This window comes from Adiantum capillus-veneris, chromosome 6, assembly GCF_014529385.1.
Source record: "Adiantum capillus-veneris isolate H3 chromosome 6, ASM1452938v2, whole genome shotgun sequence".
Classification (NCBI taxonomy): Eukaryota; Viridiplantae; Streptophyta; class Polypodiopsida; order Polypodiales; family Pteridaceae; genus Adiantum; species Adiantum capillus-veneris.
Window position 1 is genome coordinate 6,117,353 of NC_140936.1, and position 19,153 is coordinate 6,136,505.

At 43.0% G+C, this 19,153-nt stretch overlaps 1 protein-coding gene across 4 annotated transcripts; it reads left to right on the forward strand.

Moving 5' to 3' along the window:
* Positions 1–362: 362 nt before the first annotated feature.
* LOC147455091 (protein transport protein SEC23 E-like) lies at positions 363–17,155 on the forward strand. Of its 4 annotated transcripts, none has more exons than XM_086513933.1 (14): positions 363–601; positions 703–849; positions 987–1,872; positions 1,961–2,134; positions 12,837–12,998; positions 13,138–13,280; positions 13,356–13,431; positions 13,521–13,696; positions 15,497–15,578; positions 15,657–15,734; positions 15,869–16,030; positions 16,115–16,378; positions 16,580–16,684; positions 16,771–17,155. In XM_086513933.1, the coding sequence occupies exons 3-14, from the start codon at positions 1,135–1,137 to the stop codon at positions 16,915–16,917; spliced, it is 2,307 nt and encodes a 768-aa protein (XP_086370059.1). In that variant the 5' UTR covers positions 363–601; positions 703–849; positions 987–1,134; the 3' UTR covers positions 16,918–17,155. The 4 variants fall into 4 exon arrangements, with proteins under 4 accessions (XP_086370059.1, XP_086370061.1, XP_086370060.1 ...); XM_086513935.1 differs by having other exon boundaries at positions 706–849; XM_086513934.1 differs by having other exon boundaries at positions 723–849.
* The last annotated feature ends 1,998 nt before the right edge of the window (positions 17,156–19,153 follow it).

The window sequence follows — 19,153 nt, forward strand, 5'->3', positions numbered from 1 at the left end:
TGACCCTCGCCATGTTGAGTCTGTTGCTACTAAACTAAATTGTGCTTAGATTAGAGAGTCCTCACTGTTGCTACTAAACTAAATTGTGCTTAGATTAGAGAGACCGTGAGGACTGACCTCTCCTATGGCCAAACTATCTCCACTCGAACTTTAGGACAATCTTTAACAAGGTGTTCCATCATGTGACATCTAAGACAATGGTCCAATTTACACATGAACACAATCTTCTATAAAAGTTTAATGTCCTATGTTTATATAGTTGTCAGAACAACATAGTACCTCCTTGTTCGCTCTTTATGGTGTGGCCCTTGCCAACACAATGGACAAAGTTTCAGCCTGTCGTATTTAAAAGGGCAGGTAGTCGGGGGTAACTCTTGGAGTTTAAAGTTAAGCCCTGGATGCTTTTGTAAATTTTATTGCGACACAGGACATCTCTGCGAAGCAGAGGTTTTTGTCTCCGTGTCCCATTGGCGGAGGTAGGGTTCCGCCAGATCCGAGCAACGAGAAGCGCATAGCTGAAGCGGGGAGAGCTTCCCAGGAATTCAAATAATCTCTTTGTCGCGATCTCTTCACTCAGACGGCTGAGAGCGTTCATATCACGGTAAGCTATGCACCTCTCTCATTGGATTTCGCATCAAAATTGAACGTACTTCTCTTGCAAAGGCTGGATCAGTCCCGGCATTGATCTTGCATATGCACCAGAAGTGCTGTTTGTTGTGCAGATAATGACCACTTAATTGGATCTGATGACGGAATTGATATTTAAGCGTATTGCGCTCATTTAATCTTCTGTGGTTGCCACCCTGCATTATGACTGTGGATCATGCTTGAGATTGGTCGGCTGGCAAGGCAAGTTTTGATGCAAGCTGGCTTGCATGAGCGATTCAAGTTCCTTGCGCTTATGCCGTATGCCTAGTTTGCTGTGAAGTTATTGGACAATAGCCAGTGACCAACTGTCAATTAACGTTAATTTTCCTTTATTTCAGTGTGTCATCCTTGGGTAGCTGCAATTTTACTGAAAAGTATCAGGGATAATACTGTAAGATACCTTAGAGGTTGGCATTCTACTGGTTAATGTGAAGCAGAGGAGCGAGGTTGGTGGAATTTCATATTGGTGACGAATAAGACATAAAAATGGCACATTTTGCACAGCAAGAAGCTCAGGATGGTGTCAGGTTTACATTTGATAAGTGGCCGAGTTCTAAAATTGAAGCAAGTAAGTGTGTAGTACCCATGGCTGCTGTGTACACACCACTCCGGAGATTTCCTGCAGACAAACAGCCACTGCCGTACCCACCCCTTCGCTGCAGAACATGCTCCGTGTTACTCTGTCCTTATGTTCAGATTGACTATGTGGGCAAGTTTTGGATGTGCCCGTTTTGCTTTCAGCGCAACCACTTCCCTCAGAACTATCACCATATTAATGAGAACAATCTCCCCCCGGAGCTGTTTCAGATGTATTCGACTGTTGAATATGCACCTCCATCTGACAGAGCTTTACCTCCTGTGTTCCTTTTTGTTTTGGACACATGCTTGATTGAGGAAGAGCTCGCTTTTTTGAAGACGGCACTTAAGCAGGCCATAGAGCTACTTCCAGAGCATGCATTGGTAGGCATGATAACTTTTGGGACACAGGTTCATGTGCATGAACTTGGATCTGCAGAGATGCCCAAAGCTTATGTATTCAGAGGGTCCAAAGAGATAAGCAAAGAAACAATTCTTGATCACCTAGGCCTTTCTCCATCTCGGAGAACTTTCCAACCAAAGGGACAGCAACCCAATCTTTCTACTGCTGTTCGAGATGGGACTTTTGTCAGTGGTATCAGCCGCTTCCTTCTTCCACAAGCGGACTGTGAATACACTCTTGGTGCAGTAAGGATCTCAATTTCCTTATTGCGTCAGTAAAGTATCGATCTTTATTTCCTTGAATGACTGGGGTTTGTTTGTTTGCTTGTGATAGCTGTTGGATGATCTTCAGAGGGATGCATGGCCTGTCCAGTCTGCACATAGACCCATGCGATGCACTGGTACAGCACTGATGGTTGCAGCAGGTTTGCTGGGTGCATGTGTGTCTGGCACAGGAGCTCGCATTATGGCTTTTCTTGGTGGTCCATGTACTGAAGGTCCAGGAACGGTAAGAAGTTTCAATACTACAAGGATTCATACAGTTCAATCTAGTTTTTTGCGCTTTCTTAACTGTCAAACAAAGTACTTTATTATGATTTATTTGCATCTTTCAATTATGGCGATCTCTTATTGTTTGGGCAGTTTAGCCTAGGGATAAGGCAACAATATATGAAGACTTTCTCATAGCTGAGTTTTCAGAATTCAGAGCTAGCGATTAAGCTGGCACCCCCGGTCTAATGTTAAGGATCATCAACCTGTGTTTTGTCCTACAGGGCAAGAGATAGGTTTTTGTCTCTTTGGGAAAAAAATGGTTTAGCTATAATGATGCTAAGGTATGCCTGAATGTTGTTAGGTTTTTCATGTCTCTGTGAGGGTGAGCAAAGTCTTGAAACCAAAATAATGCAAGTTGAGAGCATCAGCTTATAAGACATGGGCAATAATCGTGTAATAGTTTGAATAGTATTTATTAATCATGCACTCTACATTCACTAGGTTCTAATAAGGCGTGTTTATTTATTTTTTACTTCACAGCCTATTGCCAACCACTACTTTCTATGTGACAATAAAAATGGCTGAAAATCATTTGGTTTTTGCTAGTGAAAATCTGTTCTAGTAGTATAACTCATAACAATTTGAATAGATTGAATAGTTTCAAGAGTCAACATGCACAGATTGGAAAAAAGAATATCCATGATTGTGATTGTAATAAGACTCTCGATCAGATTAGGCACATGTCTCTTATTGCCGAGAATAGATGGCAAACCATTGGCAAGCTTCATATGTATTCCACCTGCACCAACTATGTCGTCATTTCCCAAGTGTACACATCTATGCCTGTTACTAACATAAGTAGAGAACCACTCTTTATGAGGAGTAACATGAAAAGATGCACCAAAGCTTTGGTAAATTAGCCTTCCTTGATTTATATTCAAGAGAGATGCAAGCAAATAGAGGCGAACGAGATATCACTGGCACATTGGTTGCATTAACATCCTCAACTTTATCTTTGCCCTTGTCCTCTCGTAGCCCTAGCGGACAGGAGATTTGTTGCAAGTAGCATACATAATGAGCGTAACGTGCCAGATGGGTGCATGCAATAGGATTTGGATGCCTTTTACATTCCTATACTCAGATTGGTTAGACCCCTGAGTAGGGGAGGGAGGCGCCCCTACTCTGGCAAAGCTGTGAGCCTTTTAGTCTCTTGTTTTAGCAGATTGGTTAGACCCCTGAGTAGGGGAGGGAGGCGCCCCTACTCTGGCAAAGCTGTGAGCCTTTTAGTCTCTTGTTTTAGCAGAGTTTCCCCCAAGGTAGATCCACACGTACGAGATGTACGATACGGTGTAGTACAATACATAATATGGTATGATTTCTTGGAAAGAGTATGTAAAGTACGACTAGTTCTTTCTATGTTAAGTAACATTGAGAACATAGAACTGGAAGGAGAAGGAAATATTCACTATATTCACAGCCACTCAATTCTTAATCCAAACCAACGTGTTTTTCCATCAGCAAATGCCATATCATCGCTGAATTGTGTACATTTAATCATGAAATAGAGTGTCATAGTGTGTGAGTGTGGGGTCCTTTTCTCTTCCGTTTTATCTTGTGCTTTGCCTTTTTATCTCTATTGCAACATTAAGGTTATTGTGGGCTCTTATTCTTGTGGTTGAATGATCCTATACAAGTCATGACAATGGATATCTTACGTAATACTGATATGAAGAAAAGATCAAAAGGTCATACAAGGACTTACTGATTCGAAAGTGTGCGCTCAAACCCCAAAAACTAGGAGGATTGGACCCAACCTTGGTTGCCCTGCAGGGCTTCTCTCTCTCTCTCTCTCTCTCTCTCTCTCTCTCCCGTTATACTGCACCCGCTACTATATTTCATATGAACTAGAAAACATGAAGTGTCACATATATTGTGTAGAGCGCATCCTTGGACATGCGTCCAACTGCTTAGTTAATAGTTTCATAATGAATCTTAAGACATATATCCATCCGTTAAACCAGGTCTACCTCGTCTATAAGTGACACGGGCAAAGACTCAAGGGATCAACAATTGGGAAGAGATCCGCAAGACATGAGGGATCTTCGAAGTAGAATTGCCGCAACAAAGGGCATGATTTCCATACTTCTGTTGTCGCTATGCTTTCACAACGCGCGTTAGGGGAGATGGATAAGGTAGTTCACTGGGAGGGAGCAAGGCATCCTCTCGATCCACAGTTGGAGATTAAAGTTTTGGCTCAAAATTTGTAGTTTCCACGTGGACTTCTCCCAAGCTGCTGATCCCTTCTCTTCGCTTGTGTAACCTACGGTCGAGGATGGGTCTAGGATAATCATTGTAACGCGTATGAGGATCTATCCAACCGTTCCCCCAATTCTAGTGTACGGGTCTTGGGACCAAAGCTACCCAAAGCGAAAATGGGAGGGTGTAGAGCAGGACGGGAATCCGGGGGTGGCAATGGGAATTGGGCCAGATTGGTCGACTAAATGGTAGAGAGGGGGCGTGTTGTCACAAGACGGGCACCACGTGCCAATAGAAAAGAACAGACTGAACATACCTTTAGCACTTCAATAATAACTGAACTCAGAGAGAGAGAGAGAGAGAGAGAGAGAGAGAGAGAGAGAGAGAGAGAGAGAGAGAGAGAGAGAGAGAGAGAGAGAGAGAGACGACACGCAACACAGTGGCGGAATTCCACCCCAGAGAGTATTGGCCCCAAACCTTGGCGCCCCTTTCGGTATTTCTTTATATTGCATCAAACATTGTACAAGCCGGTACTCGAGACTCTGCACCTTCTCCAGAAGCATGCAAGAGAATGAGTGCTAGCCTCATATATAAAGGCCCTTGGCCTAAAAAGCAATTACAGTGAAATGCCTTCAAAACTCAAAAGCTTCTGGTCCAAAAGCAAAGCCAAAAAGCTGCCAGCGTAAATCACGGAAATCTGTACAGCCTGCCATGTCATCAACCACCGCAAAACGTGGAAATCTCCCTGCTGCCCTTAGGGTTAGGGTTTCTGGTAGCAAAATTAGGGTTTGCAGGTTTTAGGTTTAGGGTTTCCAAAATTAGGGTTTTTGCCACATCATCACTTTGTGACAGTTTAGGCCCCTCTGCCACATTTGTAAGTTGGCTCCATTCTTTAGGCTTTGACATGTCAGCAGTTTGTTACACGTGGATTAGAGGAAGATTGCAGTTTGTTACACGTGGATTAGAGGAAGATTGGCTAGAAGAGTTACCGTTCTTACCATCCTTACCGTTCTTACCGTTCTGAGGAGTCTGAGAGGTACTTTGAGACGACTTGTTCTCCTTAGGCTTTCCCTTATTGTGCTTCATCTCCTGTGCGAGAGCAATCGCTACTGCCTTGTTGAGATCAATTGGATCGAGTTTTTTTGACATCATACTTGATATACTTGTCCAATCCATAAAGGAATGCCTCCTTGCGGTCATCATCTGATTTGCGTAATTGAGTGCCGAGTTGCAAAACACGATTAGAGAAAGACATAACTGGCATACCATTTTGCTTGAGACTGTGCCAATTGTCTTTCAACCGTGCTAGGTACTGGGGTGGCATAAACCGCGCCTTGAGCTTGTCTTGGAAGTCGGCCCAATTGAAGGAAAGGGGCACGTCTTCTTCGGCTTTCTCTAGGTGCGCGGTCAATTGTGCCTCTTGCCATGCGTGGTACGAGTTAATGGCATCACCGTCAAGGTACATGGCTGTCGTCAAAACCTTACTCTTTCCCGTCTTCTTACTTGTCGCAAAGTAAGCATTAAATTAATGCAACCAAGAATGAATAATAGTAGCATCCGTTTTACCGTCATACTTACTGAATGTCAACTTCTTAGTGACGGGGTTGTTGGCATCCGAATCTTTGCTTGAGCTACTTGAGAACTACCAACATCTTTGACCGGCTCGGGTTTCGAGGTAAGTACTTGTAGGACCAACTCTTGCATGCGTTGGTCTCTCTGCGCCTATGCGTGCTTGCTCGCGCTCACACTCCGAGGCTAACCGTCTTTCTTCGCGCTCGCGATCCAATTCTACGTTTCTTTCTTCGCGCTCGCGATCCAAGATTGCCTTTCTTTCCTCAATCGCGCTTGCTCACACTCGCGATCCAAGGCTGCCTTTCTTTCTTCGCTCTCGCGCTTCAAGGCGCGTTGCGCTTCTTGTTGTAACATCATGTCCATCATCGTCTTGACCAAAGCCTCCATAGGATTTGGTGCAACCCTTGGCGTAGATGGGGAGGGTCGGAAAAATCTCCTGGTGGGGAAAATTCTTCTTCTCCACCTCCATGCTCATCACCTTCATGCAAAGTATCCATTCCGCTTCGGGTGATGACCATACACTGAGATCTTGGGTACTTAAGTCCACAAGGAACTTGGGTTCTTGAGTCCTTGAGGTTCTTGAGTTCTTGAGGTCTTTCTTTAGCTTGCAATCTGTGTTAGAGAAGGCTTTTCTCTTACGCGTGCTCTTCTCTTGCCTGTGGGCGGACCCCTTGGTGGCCTTGCGCTCACACCAAGGTTACTTTTTCCCACCTCACGTCGATTGGCCGGCCGCTAAGTGCACTGTCCGCTCTCAATGAGTGAAAAGAAGAACAAGGGGAGGCCGGACAAGCCCTTCTTTCTTGGGTCACCTTCCACTCTTCAAAAACACGATTAGGAATCGACACGCCCAAGTGGACTTGGGTTACGTGCGATTGCAACAAGCGAAAAAAATTATTTTATGTGGTTCTTTCCTTGAGTGATATAGAAACACTGCCAAAGCTCTGATACCGATGTAAGGTGCAACGGAAGTGAATGTTGAACTTCGCTCAAGATGAGTGCTCGGAATTGTGCTCAAGGGTTCCTTTCACTTATGGAAGGGAGAGCCTTCCGTTCCTTTAGTGAGAGAGTGCAAATGATCACAAACAAGTGGAAAAACACTGTGAATGAAGGTGGAGAGAGAGAGAGAGAGAGAGAGAGAGAGAGAGAGAGAGAGAGAGAGAGAGAGAGAGAGAGAGAGAGAGAGAGAGAGAGAGAGAGAGAGAGAGAGAGAAAAATGAAATGAAATGAAATGACATATTAACGTCTACAAGAGGCCAAAATGACCTATGAGACCAACTGATTACAATGATGAGTCTAGTACCAAGTCTGGGTACAAACAAGAAAACTACAAACAAAGAAACGATAGGAGTGCTACCGACTCCTATGGGTGGCTGGTAGGCTGAGCAATGGTATCATGCCATAAAGGTACAAAGTGGGGATGAGTGTCACCATGATACAATATAGCAGTAGCATGAAGCCTATCCCGATCGACATTCTGGGTGTCGTGCTAGAATCCTGTGGATCCTCTGCCGCAATCTCCGCCGGTGCTGCGTGGCTCCCCTCCTCAGTCGCGGTCGTCTCGATCTCCCTAACTCTATAGCTCGATCAATGAGAGTACCGCTGATGTGTGTATGGGTGGGAACCGAGCTCTCTGGAGGTGGTGTCCCCTCTGACTCTGTGGTACTCAGATTGAAGAAATCTGAGATGCGTCTCTGGGACTGTCTCTGTCTTTGCCCATTCAATAGAGCGTCTCTATGTCTCTGAATCTCAAGTAGGAATAATCCGAGACATCTTTGATCCTGATATCTCATGACTCTGTCTAACGAGTCAAAACCATCTCTGAATAGACAATGAAAGCGTCCCCGTATCTCATAGTAGACTGTGCAGCGACATATGTAGTGAAACTCTGTCTCTGGCTCTGCATGGCATAACTGACATATCCTACTGTCTGCTGGTATGCCTTTGAATCTACATGTCTCAATCCCAAGCTGGTGTGAAGATGTGCGAATCTGGCCAATAGCACATCGTAACCTATGAGATAGATGTGTGTCCATGTAACTGGGCCGTGTGACAAATCTGTCTGTCGTGAGTTGAAGAAGATGTTCTCTATAGAAAACCCTCTTCGTACCCAACTCCCGTGATGGTTCTATCCATGTCCTCTTGCTATCAAGCTGGATAAGATCCTGCCGAATGAGTCTAGTAGTCTCCATCCGTGTAAGAGCCAAGGATGGTGCATCAAGAGAATACTGGAAAGGGGGCAGCCTGTCCATGCTGAAACCATGCCTCTGAAACCATGAGTTCATCTGTGCATACCAACATGATGTATCTCCCTGTAATGCCAGCTGTCTGGATGACTCGAGAGCAAGCCTGGCATACCTGTCCCTGGTGGTGTCCCATAAGCTGTGTACAAATGATACTGATCTGGTGAGTGCCTCAACCTCCATAGGTGGGGCAGCCAGCTCCGCTCGTATGATGTCATGTGGGATTGAGGCCTTGGCTCTAATCAGCCTAGAAATCATAGATATCAGGGGTCTCTCCATATTAGTCCATCCAGCACTGTCAATAGACGGTCCCCAAACCTGAACCGCGTAGTGCATAACTGAATCGACCAAAGTATCGAAAAGCCAGAGCTTTGTTCGAGGTTCCTGGAACTGAACTTGCGAGCAAATCCTCTCTAAACCACCTAGGGCTGCATAGGCACGAGTCAATCTAGTGTCTGCTGCTACTTTCAGTGTGAACCTCGGTCCACTAAAGACCACCCCAAGATATGTGTATGCATCAGTGTACTCCATACTGTCCTGTCCATATGTGAAAGTAGGTGCTGATCTCCTAACCCACTGTGGCATGGTATTAAATACCATGACCTTGGTTTTACCAAGGTTGACAGACAATCCACTATCCTCTGCAAAACTATGCAATGCGTCCAAATGTCTCTGCATTCCCTCTGGCGATTCTGATATCAACACGATATCGTCAGCATACAATAAAAGAGGGATCCATGTCCCTGCAAGCTGAGCACCTCTATCACCTCCTCTGTCAATATAATCAGAGACCCCATCAACATACATACCAAATAAAGTAGAGGACAGTGGGCATCCCTGTTTCACTCCGATGGTGGAGTGAACTATGTCGAATATCCCCTCTGATGTGCGTACATGACCCATCACTGAACTGTACAATGCCATGATCCCCCACATCAGCTCTGTGGGTACCCCCAATTCCATAAGTCGGTGCATCAATCTGGCCCTCGGCACTGTGTCAAAGGCTTTGCGAAAATCCACAAAGCTGCAGTATATCCGTCTACCATGTGCTCGACCCTCCTCAATGATAGCTCTGAGTGTAAAGACATGATCTAGTGTGGAGAAACCCCTTCTGAAACCAGCCTGCCCAGGTGCTCGTATGCCCATAATCTCTGCCCAACTGCTCAGCCTATGCTCGAGGATGGATGCATATAACCGTGCCAATGTGTGTCCTACCATGATAGTACGGTAATTCCCCGGCACTGTGGGGTCACCTGTCTTGAAGATAGGTACAATAGTAGATAATCTCCAAGACTCAGGGAGACCCTCACGCATGACACGGTTGAATATCCGTGCAAGCATCTCTGCCAACAAATCCCCAGCATGTATAATGTGCTCTGCTACCAAACCCTCATGATCCTGTGCCCGTCTGGTCTTCATCCTGTCAATGGCCTCCTTTACCATCTCAGTGGTAAAGAAGGTGCTCGTAGCCGGACATGGCTGTGGTGAAAGAGAGAGAGAGAGGAATCCGACACTAGAAAGTTGTCAAACCCTCCTCCAATGGCCCCACTCTGTATGGCGAGAGAGGTCTATGCTATTGATTGCACAAATCTGGTACGATGGTCTAGATGCAATGGACTTGTCGACGACAATGACGGCGACAACGAGACGGGCTGAAATCTGAAAACGCTAGGGGCTGAAATCTGACACTGTCAACGAGGACGACGACGCGACGACGATGCGTTGAAAACGCAGATACTGAAATCTGCAAACAGCGGGCTGAAACTGAAAACGTTGGCTGATCTGACCGCGCGGCGAGGATCTGCCGACGTCAAGAAACTGCAAAAACGTTGATGCTATCTGCAAGTTGCCAAAACGCCAGGCTGGTGTTGATCTGTTGCAAAAAGACCAAGGCTGATCTGCTGTAGAAAAACGCTGGCTGGTCTTGATGGCTGAAAATGCTAAGGAAATCTGTCGGTCTTGCTGAGAAGGTGCACTGCAAGTGTAAGTACTTTTGTTGCCTCTTCTGCTAGAAAGTGCTAGCGCTAGGTTTCTTTTATAGAGATTAGCAAATTTGCCCTACCCAGTTTCTTAACAAGTCACTTGTTAATAATAAGTGAAATGGCTAAAATAGGGAAAATGGGTTCTCTCCATTGTAAAATGCTCATGATGGCTATTGACCGTAATGCTGATGATCATGTTGTGTGCAACCAGAGGATATGAAACTACTTTAAAGTGCCTGGACATGCACGGCTTGCGCATAGGCTCACAATGGTGCTAGAACACTTCCTAAGCTGACTTGAACCCTGGACCTGAAGTAGTTTGTCCACATGCACATAGGGTTAGATGTGCACGTGACAGCAGATTAGTGGGCTGCCTTCCTGCAAAAACGTTAGATCCACATGCTGGCTGAAAAAAACACTGATGCAAGGGAGTCCCTCCTGCAAAAAACGCTAGGCCAAGGATGGGGAAAAGACGAAAGGCAGAGGAGAGGGCAGGTGGTGACGATGAGGTAGAGGGAGGGAGGGCGCTAGCACCGCTGATGGAGATGAAGCAGTTCTTTGCGATGAAATCCTCTGTGTTGACCTCCTAGGGGTAGGCGATGGCTGAACCACAAGCCTAGAGCTCTGATACCATGTCAAAGTGAGCATCGGAAGGTGGAGAGAGAGAGCATCTCAAAATTCAACTGCAAATAAGTGGTCCACTGAGGATGCTTCGACAATTTTTTTGTGACAAAGCAAAGTGGATCGGATGGAAAGCCTGTGACATTAGTGCTAGACCTGTAATAATCTCGTATAGTAAAGGTGATACAAGTAGCAAGGATCTGGTAAGAAATCACATGGTGACCTTTTTGACGGTTTTACTTCAAGAACGTGGTTCAAATTCAAAGCTCATGCAGAATGAAAGGAAAGCTCATTCAACGATTCTCTCAGAGCACTTGCTACAACAACATATACAAAGTTCAAAATTGTTTTTCCTTGTTCAGTGTCATAGACTTATGGTTTGTCTTTTGTCAACAAAATTATCTTTCGCAATCAAAGCTTCTTTTACTTTATCTGTTGTCAGTCATGCCATGATAAAAATTTGTACGGGTTAGACACTACCACACATACATAAGTGGTAAGACCTCCCAAAAACATTTGTTCTCAGTCCATTTTTTGTCCCACTTCTCATGAGGTTATTGGGCACACCTTAAACCCAAGGTTTGGCAGTGAACCAAAAACTCCATTTGACGGTAACCTAACAATAGCACTAGGTTATGGATACACCAAAATCCTTGGTTGTGAGAGAACCTAAAACTCACGGTTGTCGAGTACACCAAAAACTCGAGATATCATGAGAGTGATGTAGTTCGGGGGGGGGGGGGGGGGGGGGGGGGTTTGTTGGGTTTCCAAGCCCTTTTTCTGGCACCCGTGGGAAACTCCTCATACAGCATGCAGTTTACACACTCAGTGTGCATGGAAAGTTTCAAACTATATATGTAATATATTTTCAAAGCAATAACAATAGCGTTATTTTTACAAGCAATATCGAGTCCCTCTCTCTCTCTCTCTCTCTCTCTTGTCTATTCTGCACGCTCCTCTAAAGCTGCCATGGATCCTTACCGTCGCCATCCACCTTAGCCGTTGCTCCCAACATCCTTCTTGGCACAGTCTTCCTCCAAGCTAGCGCTGGAAATCTGATGGTAGAGAGGGGGCGTGTGGTGCTTTTATAGCTCCCTGGCCACTGCGGGAATAGCCGGTCTTTTTGCAGCATGAATAGCGAAGCCATGTAGCGGTGGGAATAGTCGGAGGAGAGAGAGGCCTTGCAGCAGGTTTAGAGAGGAGAGAGAAAGCGCTGGCTGTTTTTGCAGCCATAAGAGGATGCACTGGTTATTTTTTGATGAGTCCTTTACTTTAAGTGGGTTGTCCACTTATTAAATGGACGGCCGGTCACTTTTAAAAAATAATTTGAACTTGAACAAAACTCCATAAAACTCAGTGAGCTGAAAGTTGATGCTATGCAATCACATTCCAGGCATCCCCGGATGTAGTTCTCAGGCACAGATGCAATGAAAACACAGATTCCTTGAGGGAGAGCGTCTGGTTTTCCCAAAAAACACTTAAAAATATGCTGCTTTTCAGAAAAAGCTTCTCAGAACCCGTCTTTATTCTTGTGCTTGCGTCTTTACGCTTATTCCTTTTTCCAATTCGGGTTTCTTGCCAGAACAACGGAATATTCCCTTTCTAATGCTCCCGTCACCCATCACATGACGCATGAGGAATATCCGTTTTCCTCGTCTCTCCTAGCGAACTAACGGTACAACCCCTTCGCAATGCTTAATGTCACCCATCATATGACACATTAGAGTTGTCCATTCCTGATGGCTTTTAATAATTCCCATAGATCTATAGTTTCTAACCTTGCGGTTTAAGTGCACACATTCAGCTATCCTAATTTCAATAAAAAAAAAATTACTCGAGAAAATAAGAAAATAGTCCATTTAGCAACATTATACTACCAAAGATTCGCGTGGAATCTTTGGTAGCATAACTTGGACTTCTCGTTTAATTGTAATTTTGTAAGTTCTTATGGAAGCACTATGTCATCACATTTTCATGATGTTTTTTGCTCATCAAATTTAAACTAGTGTGGTATGCCTTTTTTTTGAATAATCTGATTTGCTTTCAGATCGTGGGAAAAGAACTTTCAGACCCTATACGGTCACATAAAGACCTAGAAAAGGACGCAGCTCCCTATTACCACAAAGCAGTAAAATTTTATCAAGGCTTGTCAAAGCAGTTGGTAGACCAAGGCCATGTTTTGGATCTTTTTGCTTGTGCTCTTGACCAGGTGAATTTCTTTGTATTTCCGCCTGCTATCAAATACTGACTTTTGAGCTCACAATTACTAGTGCTGTGTTGTCTGAAAGCCCTTAAATAAATAGAGTTTGTGTATATTCCATCCAAGTTTTTTTATAAATATTTGTTAGGTAGGAGTGGCAGAAATCAAGGTTGCAGTAGAAAGGACTGGTGGCCTAGTGGTCTTGTCAGAAAGTTTTGGGCATTCAGTTTTCAAGGAATCATTCAAGCGCGTCTTTGATACAGGGGAGAATGCACTTGGTTTAGCTTTCAAGTACGATCGCATGTATTTTTGATGATAATGTTGTCGTTTTATTCCGCTATTAAAAGTTTTAAAACTTGTTTGCAGTGGAGCATTTGAGGTGTTATGCTCCAAAGATCTGAAGATTCAAGGTATTATAGGCCCTTGCGCATCATTAGAAAAGGTATGTTACTTCTGCGCATATTGTATGTATGCTTGTATCTATTGGCTGTTATCGACTTCTCTGATACTGCTCTCCACTTGTCACTCCAGAAAGGGCCTGCCTGCTCAGACACAGTTATTGGTCAAGGAAATACAACAGCATGGAAAATGTGCGGGCTGGACAGCAGCACCTCTCTTACAGTTTTTTTTGATATTGTTCCTTCTGAGCAATCCAGTACTGCTTCTCAAGCTCCTGGGCGCCCATTTTTTATACAGTTCCTTACTCAGTAAGTTGGTTTTGTTTTCTGCTTTGCTTATTACCTGGCACTTGTTGTCTCAAGATTGTACCACTATATATATTTGTTGGTTTCTGGGACCCTCTTGTTAAAATCACAAATGCCCAGACTGTGTGTGGCCAGTGTGAAACGGCCGTTGGCCGAGAGTTTCTGGCAGGAGTCACGGCCAAGCAGCCACGAGATGGTTGGGGCCGATCGGCACTGGAATCGGACTAGTGAAGAAGTGACTAGGCTCAATTAAAGTCATTTAGGCCCTTCGGCAGGATTTTATAAGGTGGTGGGTACTAGGTTTAAACCAAAAGGAGCAAATTGGACACATGGCAGTAGGAGAGCAACTTGCAAGCCAATTCAAGTTTCAGAAGGTTTAGAGGGGGCGCCCAATTTGAGGCTGGGGGCTAAATTTTCACTTATAATGCAATCCATACAATACAATCCATAGCAACTACAGTATGGCATGGGACGTATCATACAGGGTGTATTATGTGCATTCTAGCCGTATTTTCCGTGGGAAAAAATAAAATAGTGTGGTGTGTATGTGCTGCTTGGCCAGACAAGCCCAGTGTGTGCGGGCCATCTTCATGGCAATTAGTAACCTCAAATCCAATCAACTTTAAATATTGATTGGAGGTGAGGTTACACCGATTTCCATCTTCTTGGCACGCGCCGCGCATACTCTTCCCCACATATTCTCACATCTATACTTTCCTCTTCACAATCAGCCACCACATACACGTCACCCTTAGGGAGAAAAAGATACACATTGTTTAACAACCTTAGGATCGAATTTGGGGACTAGACTCGAAGGCAATATAGCAAAAGGTCATACAGAGCATCACTTAGCTGTTGAATGACCTTTTAAAGCGAGCTTTGCTAAGAAGAAGCGTGAAGAACTATTTTTGATTGCTAATATATATGACCTTTTGCTACATTGCTTCTATACCAATATAAAGCAGGCTTCAAATCATTTGAAAGATGCAAGCTTGTTAGTAAGAAGGGTGAAGAACTTAAGTTCATTTTTCAAAAAGCATAAGAGTCGTAGGTTCACACACATCATCGTGAGGAAGGTCTTATCCCAACCCTTCAAAAAATCACCCATGGCCGAATAAATGGCAAAACACAAAAAATGGCTTGACAAAATGGTTTGGCAGAAGATGGGAGAGGCTTGACAATAGCCTAAAGCGAGTAGGTAGCGTGTTTGGCCACCGAGCAAATACATATGATGGAATTAGCTTACAAGTGGATGGGTTGGCCAAGCCACAATCAATAGGTGTGTTAGGGAGAATCAGCAGCTGAAACATCTGAAAGCTGTAGCGGTGGAACCTTTTCACGTTTAAGTGATATAAGACATGGGTGAGAGGTGTTTGTTTCATGCGATGAGTTTTTACTTCAAGAGAACAAGAAGTTGGTTCTATGTTTTTCCTTGATGGAAGCTAGATGCAATATGGATATGGTTGGCGAGAGTATGGAATAGCTATTTTGCTTATCAGTATTAATTCTTAGCTGGTGCATGAGTATCAAAACTATTGAGACCCAACAGGTACTCTTTGTGCACCATATTTGCCTCGTACAAGCACATGAATGTAGATATCATCCTTGGACCATAGACTTGAATGATTCTTTTTTGGTACATTTGTTTGTTCCTTTTTACATGAATTCAGGGCGAGTGTTCCACTTGTTTCTCTTTGCTCCTAAGCTTAAGTGTTTATGATGAGTTGGCACCTGGCGGTGGCTTCCCTTTTTGATTTAGAATTCCCTAGTGCCCGACATCTTTCTTCTGGTCAAATTATGCAGTTACCAACATCCAGATGGAAAAATGCGTATTCGGGCAACGACAGTATACAGGCAATGGGTTGATAATGTGGCAAATGGAGAGGTATGCAGTGAAATTCTATTATTTATGCATGATTAAAGTGAAATTGCAGATTTTTGTGAATTTATTGGTGGGCTACAGGAACTGATTTCAGGTTTTGACCAAGAAACAGCTGCAGTTGTTCTGGCTCGGTTGACGTCACACAAAATGGAGGCAGAGGTGGGTCTTCATGATCTTTGTGGGAACAAGAAGGATGAAAAATGGTTTCTTTGATTGGCTGTTACAATTTGTATAAGCAGCACTACTCCTTTTGAAAGGTGATTGCAATATTTATTCAACCTGTCTTTTAACAGGAGGAGTTTGATGCAACACGATGGCTAGATCGATCGCTCATCCGGTTGTCTTCTAGATTTGGTCATTATATTAAGGATGATCCCACAAGTTTTAGGTTTGATCCAGAATTTTCCATTTTCCCTCAGTTTATGTTCAATCTTCGACGGTCACAATTTGTGCAAGTAAGTTGCTTCGTGTTTTGCAATCATATGAGATGGTATAATAAAATGGGATTTTGGATGACTAGTAGCGGTATTTGTTTCCAGGTTTTTAACAATAGTCCCGATGAGACTGCGTATTTTCGGATGCTGTTGAACAAAGAGAACGTCACAAATTCAGTGGTTATGATTCAGCCGTCTTTAATCACATACTCTATGCAGGCGCCCCCAGAGCCTGCTCTTCTTGATGTTGCTGCCATAGCAGTTGATCGAATTCTTTTGCTAGATGCTTTTTTTAGTGTCGTTGTGTTTCATGGAATGAATGTCGCTCAATGGCGCAATGCTGGCTATCAAAACCAACCAGAATACCAGGTAAACAGTACTCTGGAAAGTGTCGCAGTGGGTAGGATATCTGTAACAGAAAGTGTGTTAATGGAAGCTTATATGTAATCCTTCATTCTGTGTGTATGAATTGAAATGAGCCTTCCGAATTTATAAACTGGGTGGTTTGTAAGGCTAGAGTTTACTAGCTTGTTTTGCTGACAATGTGGATAATGCTTGATGGTTTTACAGAGCTTTGCAGAGCTCCTTCGGGCTCCCATTGAGGATGCCCAAGCAATAATTGCAGAGAGGTTTCCAGCTCCAAGATTAGTTGTATGTGATCAGCATGGCTCTCAGGTTAGAGATTTGGATAAACTAGAGCAAGGTATGTCCGTAGTGAGTTGAGGTGTTGTATCTTACACAGCTCCTTTTCTGTTCGACAGGCCCGTTTTCTTCTTGCAAAGCTGAATCCTTCTGCAACTTACAACTCTGCGCAAGGCCCACCTCCCGGTGGAGACATCATCTTTACAGATGATGTCAGCTTGCAAGTTTTTGTAGAACACTTGCAAAGGCTGGCTGTGCAATCATAGTCTGGATATGTACCAAGTTGTTAATGCTTTTGTGTGCATTGTAGCCTCTTTAGAAGATAGTTGATATCATTGTCAACCGCATGAGCGCGAGTAATCTGAGCAACGGCTTGTTCTTGAAGCAATCATGTGATGGTCGTTGGTGAGATGGAGTTTCTTGGACTTTGTGATATGATTCGCTTGATGACGGCTACTTGTATACTACCTGAGGCAATTGCCTAGTAATCATTTGTTCATGAAATGTTTCACAATCTGGTTATAAATTAGACGCATGGCAAAGGTTGCTATTCAGTCGGTGAGACATGCATTTGGTTGTGGGTGTGTGACCACGGTTATAACTAATCACAGATGGGTTTGACATCTCCATTCTTGTAAACCAGTTGCATATGCTTACAGTAGTCTGTCATGTAGTAACACTAAGAAATCAAGCCACATTACAGTTTGTGAGCCCTCACAAAACTTCAACTTTTATGGCAGATTTGTTTCACGTAGTAAACAAGTTTTTCGAGAGCAACAGTTGCACCCTTCGATGCTCCCTCATACTGGATCCCTGCATGAGGGAGTTCATAGGATAGTTCTAGGAGGAGAATTGTTGTGTCTTGAGATAATGCGGGTTGAGCTCTTTCACGCACCCCAAGATCTGAATTGGCAAGTACACGTTCAGACATGCAAAGCCATGTGCTTAATGCAGGAGCGAGAGTTGCTGCTGCAAATCCCACACGTAGTTTTTAATGCTAATACTAAATTGTTTTCAAATCTAAAAGAGGATTATCTTTTTGCTGGCTCTTGTTAAGGCCATGTTGTAACAAAGAAGTACACAAGTTCCAGAAAGTGATTTTCATGAGATGGCTTTAGAGCTTTTCACATAGAGGAAATCCCCTTCATATAAAATTCATCGAGTTAGTCTAGGACAACTTCAAGAGATGTAGATTCCTTTCAATAGAGGGAAGTAATGTACATGAAGGTTCCTTAATATGTGAATACCAATGCCTACTTTGTTGTAGTTTGCAATTCATAAAAGACATTTTGTTGCCTTGTCTTACTTGCAAAATTTAACATTATTGTGGCACATAAACTAGCACAACAATTTTGAAATTTGCAAGTGAGATCAAAAGCTGGTCTTCACATATTTGGCTAGAGAGTTGCATCAAATGGACATGAAATTATAGTAATTATCATGCCATTACATGACATGATAGTGATAGGTTAGCTTCATGGTTATACACAAAAAAGATTCATCTTGTAGAAGCTCTTCTAGGTTGTGGATGATACTGAAAACATGTGACTTCATCGATTGTTTATTCAGGTTTCGGTATTGTGCTTTCAAGTTTGCTCTTTATTACATGGTTGTGGAAATTGTTGGTGAGGATAGAGATGGAGCAATTGATAATAGCTATGTATTGATAGGGTACAATGTTAGTGACAACAAGTAAAAGTTGAAAACAAGCTTCTACGAAAAATGTAGGCATCCTTGGATAACAAGAGTAGAGTATATTTTTTTTATCACATAAGTTTTTGAAATGTAAATTTTGTACATATTGGACTTTTTTGTAGCCTCTATTTAATTCATTTACTTGCAAGAGAAAATTTATTCATGATATTGCGAGCTCGGCAATTTTCTTAAAGAAAATTTATTCATGATATTGCGAGCTCCGTCATTGTGACACTTTGATATACTAGTTATGAGATACTTTACCTTTTTTAACAATTTTGTCCAAACCCTTTTTAATAAACAGTCTTTCTCCACTTATCTATCATTTTATCGCTCTCTCTCTCTTTAAGACACACCACTTTTATTGTTTACTTTATATTAAAAGATAAATGATGACATGAATACAAATTTTATTTTCTAAAGTTAAATTTTGCGGTTTATGAGAACTAATTGAATCATTGTTTTCTATTTAGATGGCATTTGGCCTACTTAGTTGTATGTTTAGTAAAGATACTTCATCCTTACTTCTTTGGATAGACTCTTACTTACTTTTCCAAAACAAAGGAAGTGCGTGGACTATAGTTTAAAATTTATTAACTAAAAACAAAATTACTTAAAAGGTCTTGATATTGTTGTTGAATCCTATGCATTTGAACAACAAATTTGTTTCCATTACTAAACATTTTTGCGGTATTTTTGCTATAATATTCCGAAATGAAAGTAACAAAAATTGTGATTCCATCACGTCATGACTTTCCATAAAGGTTTTCAAATTCAAAAAATTGAAATGCTAACAAAACATCAATA

Coding starts and splice junctions, on each gene's coding strand:
- LOC147455091 (XM_086513933.1), top strand. CDS start 1,135: ATGGCACATTTTGCACAGCAAGAAGCTCAGGATGGTGTCAGGTTTACA. Junction 13,281..13,355: donor GCACTTGGTTTAGCTTTCAA/GTACGATCGCAT, acceptor ACTTGTTTGCAG/TGGAGCATTTGAGGTGTTAT. Junction 13,432..13,520: donor CTTGCGCATCATTAGAAAAG/GTATGTTACTTC, acceptor TTGTCACTCCAG/AAAGGGCCTGCCTGCTCAGA.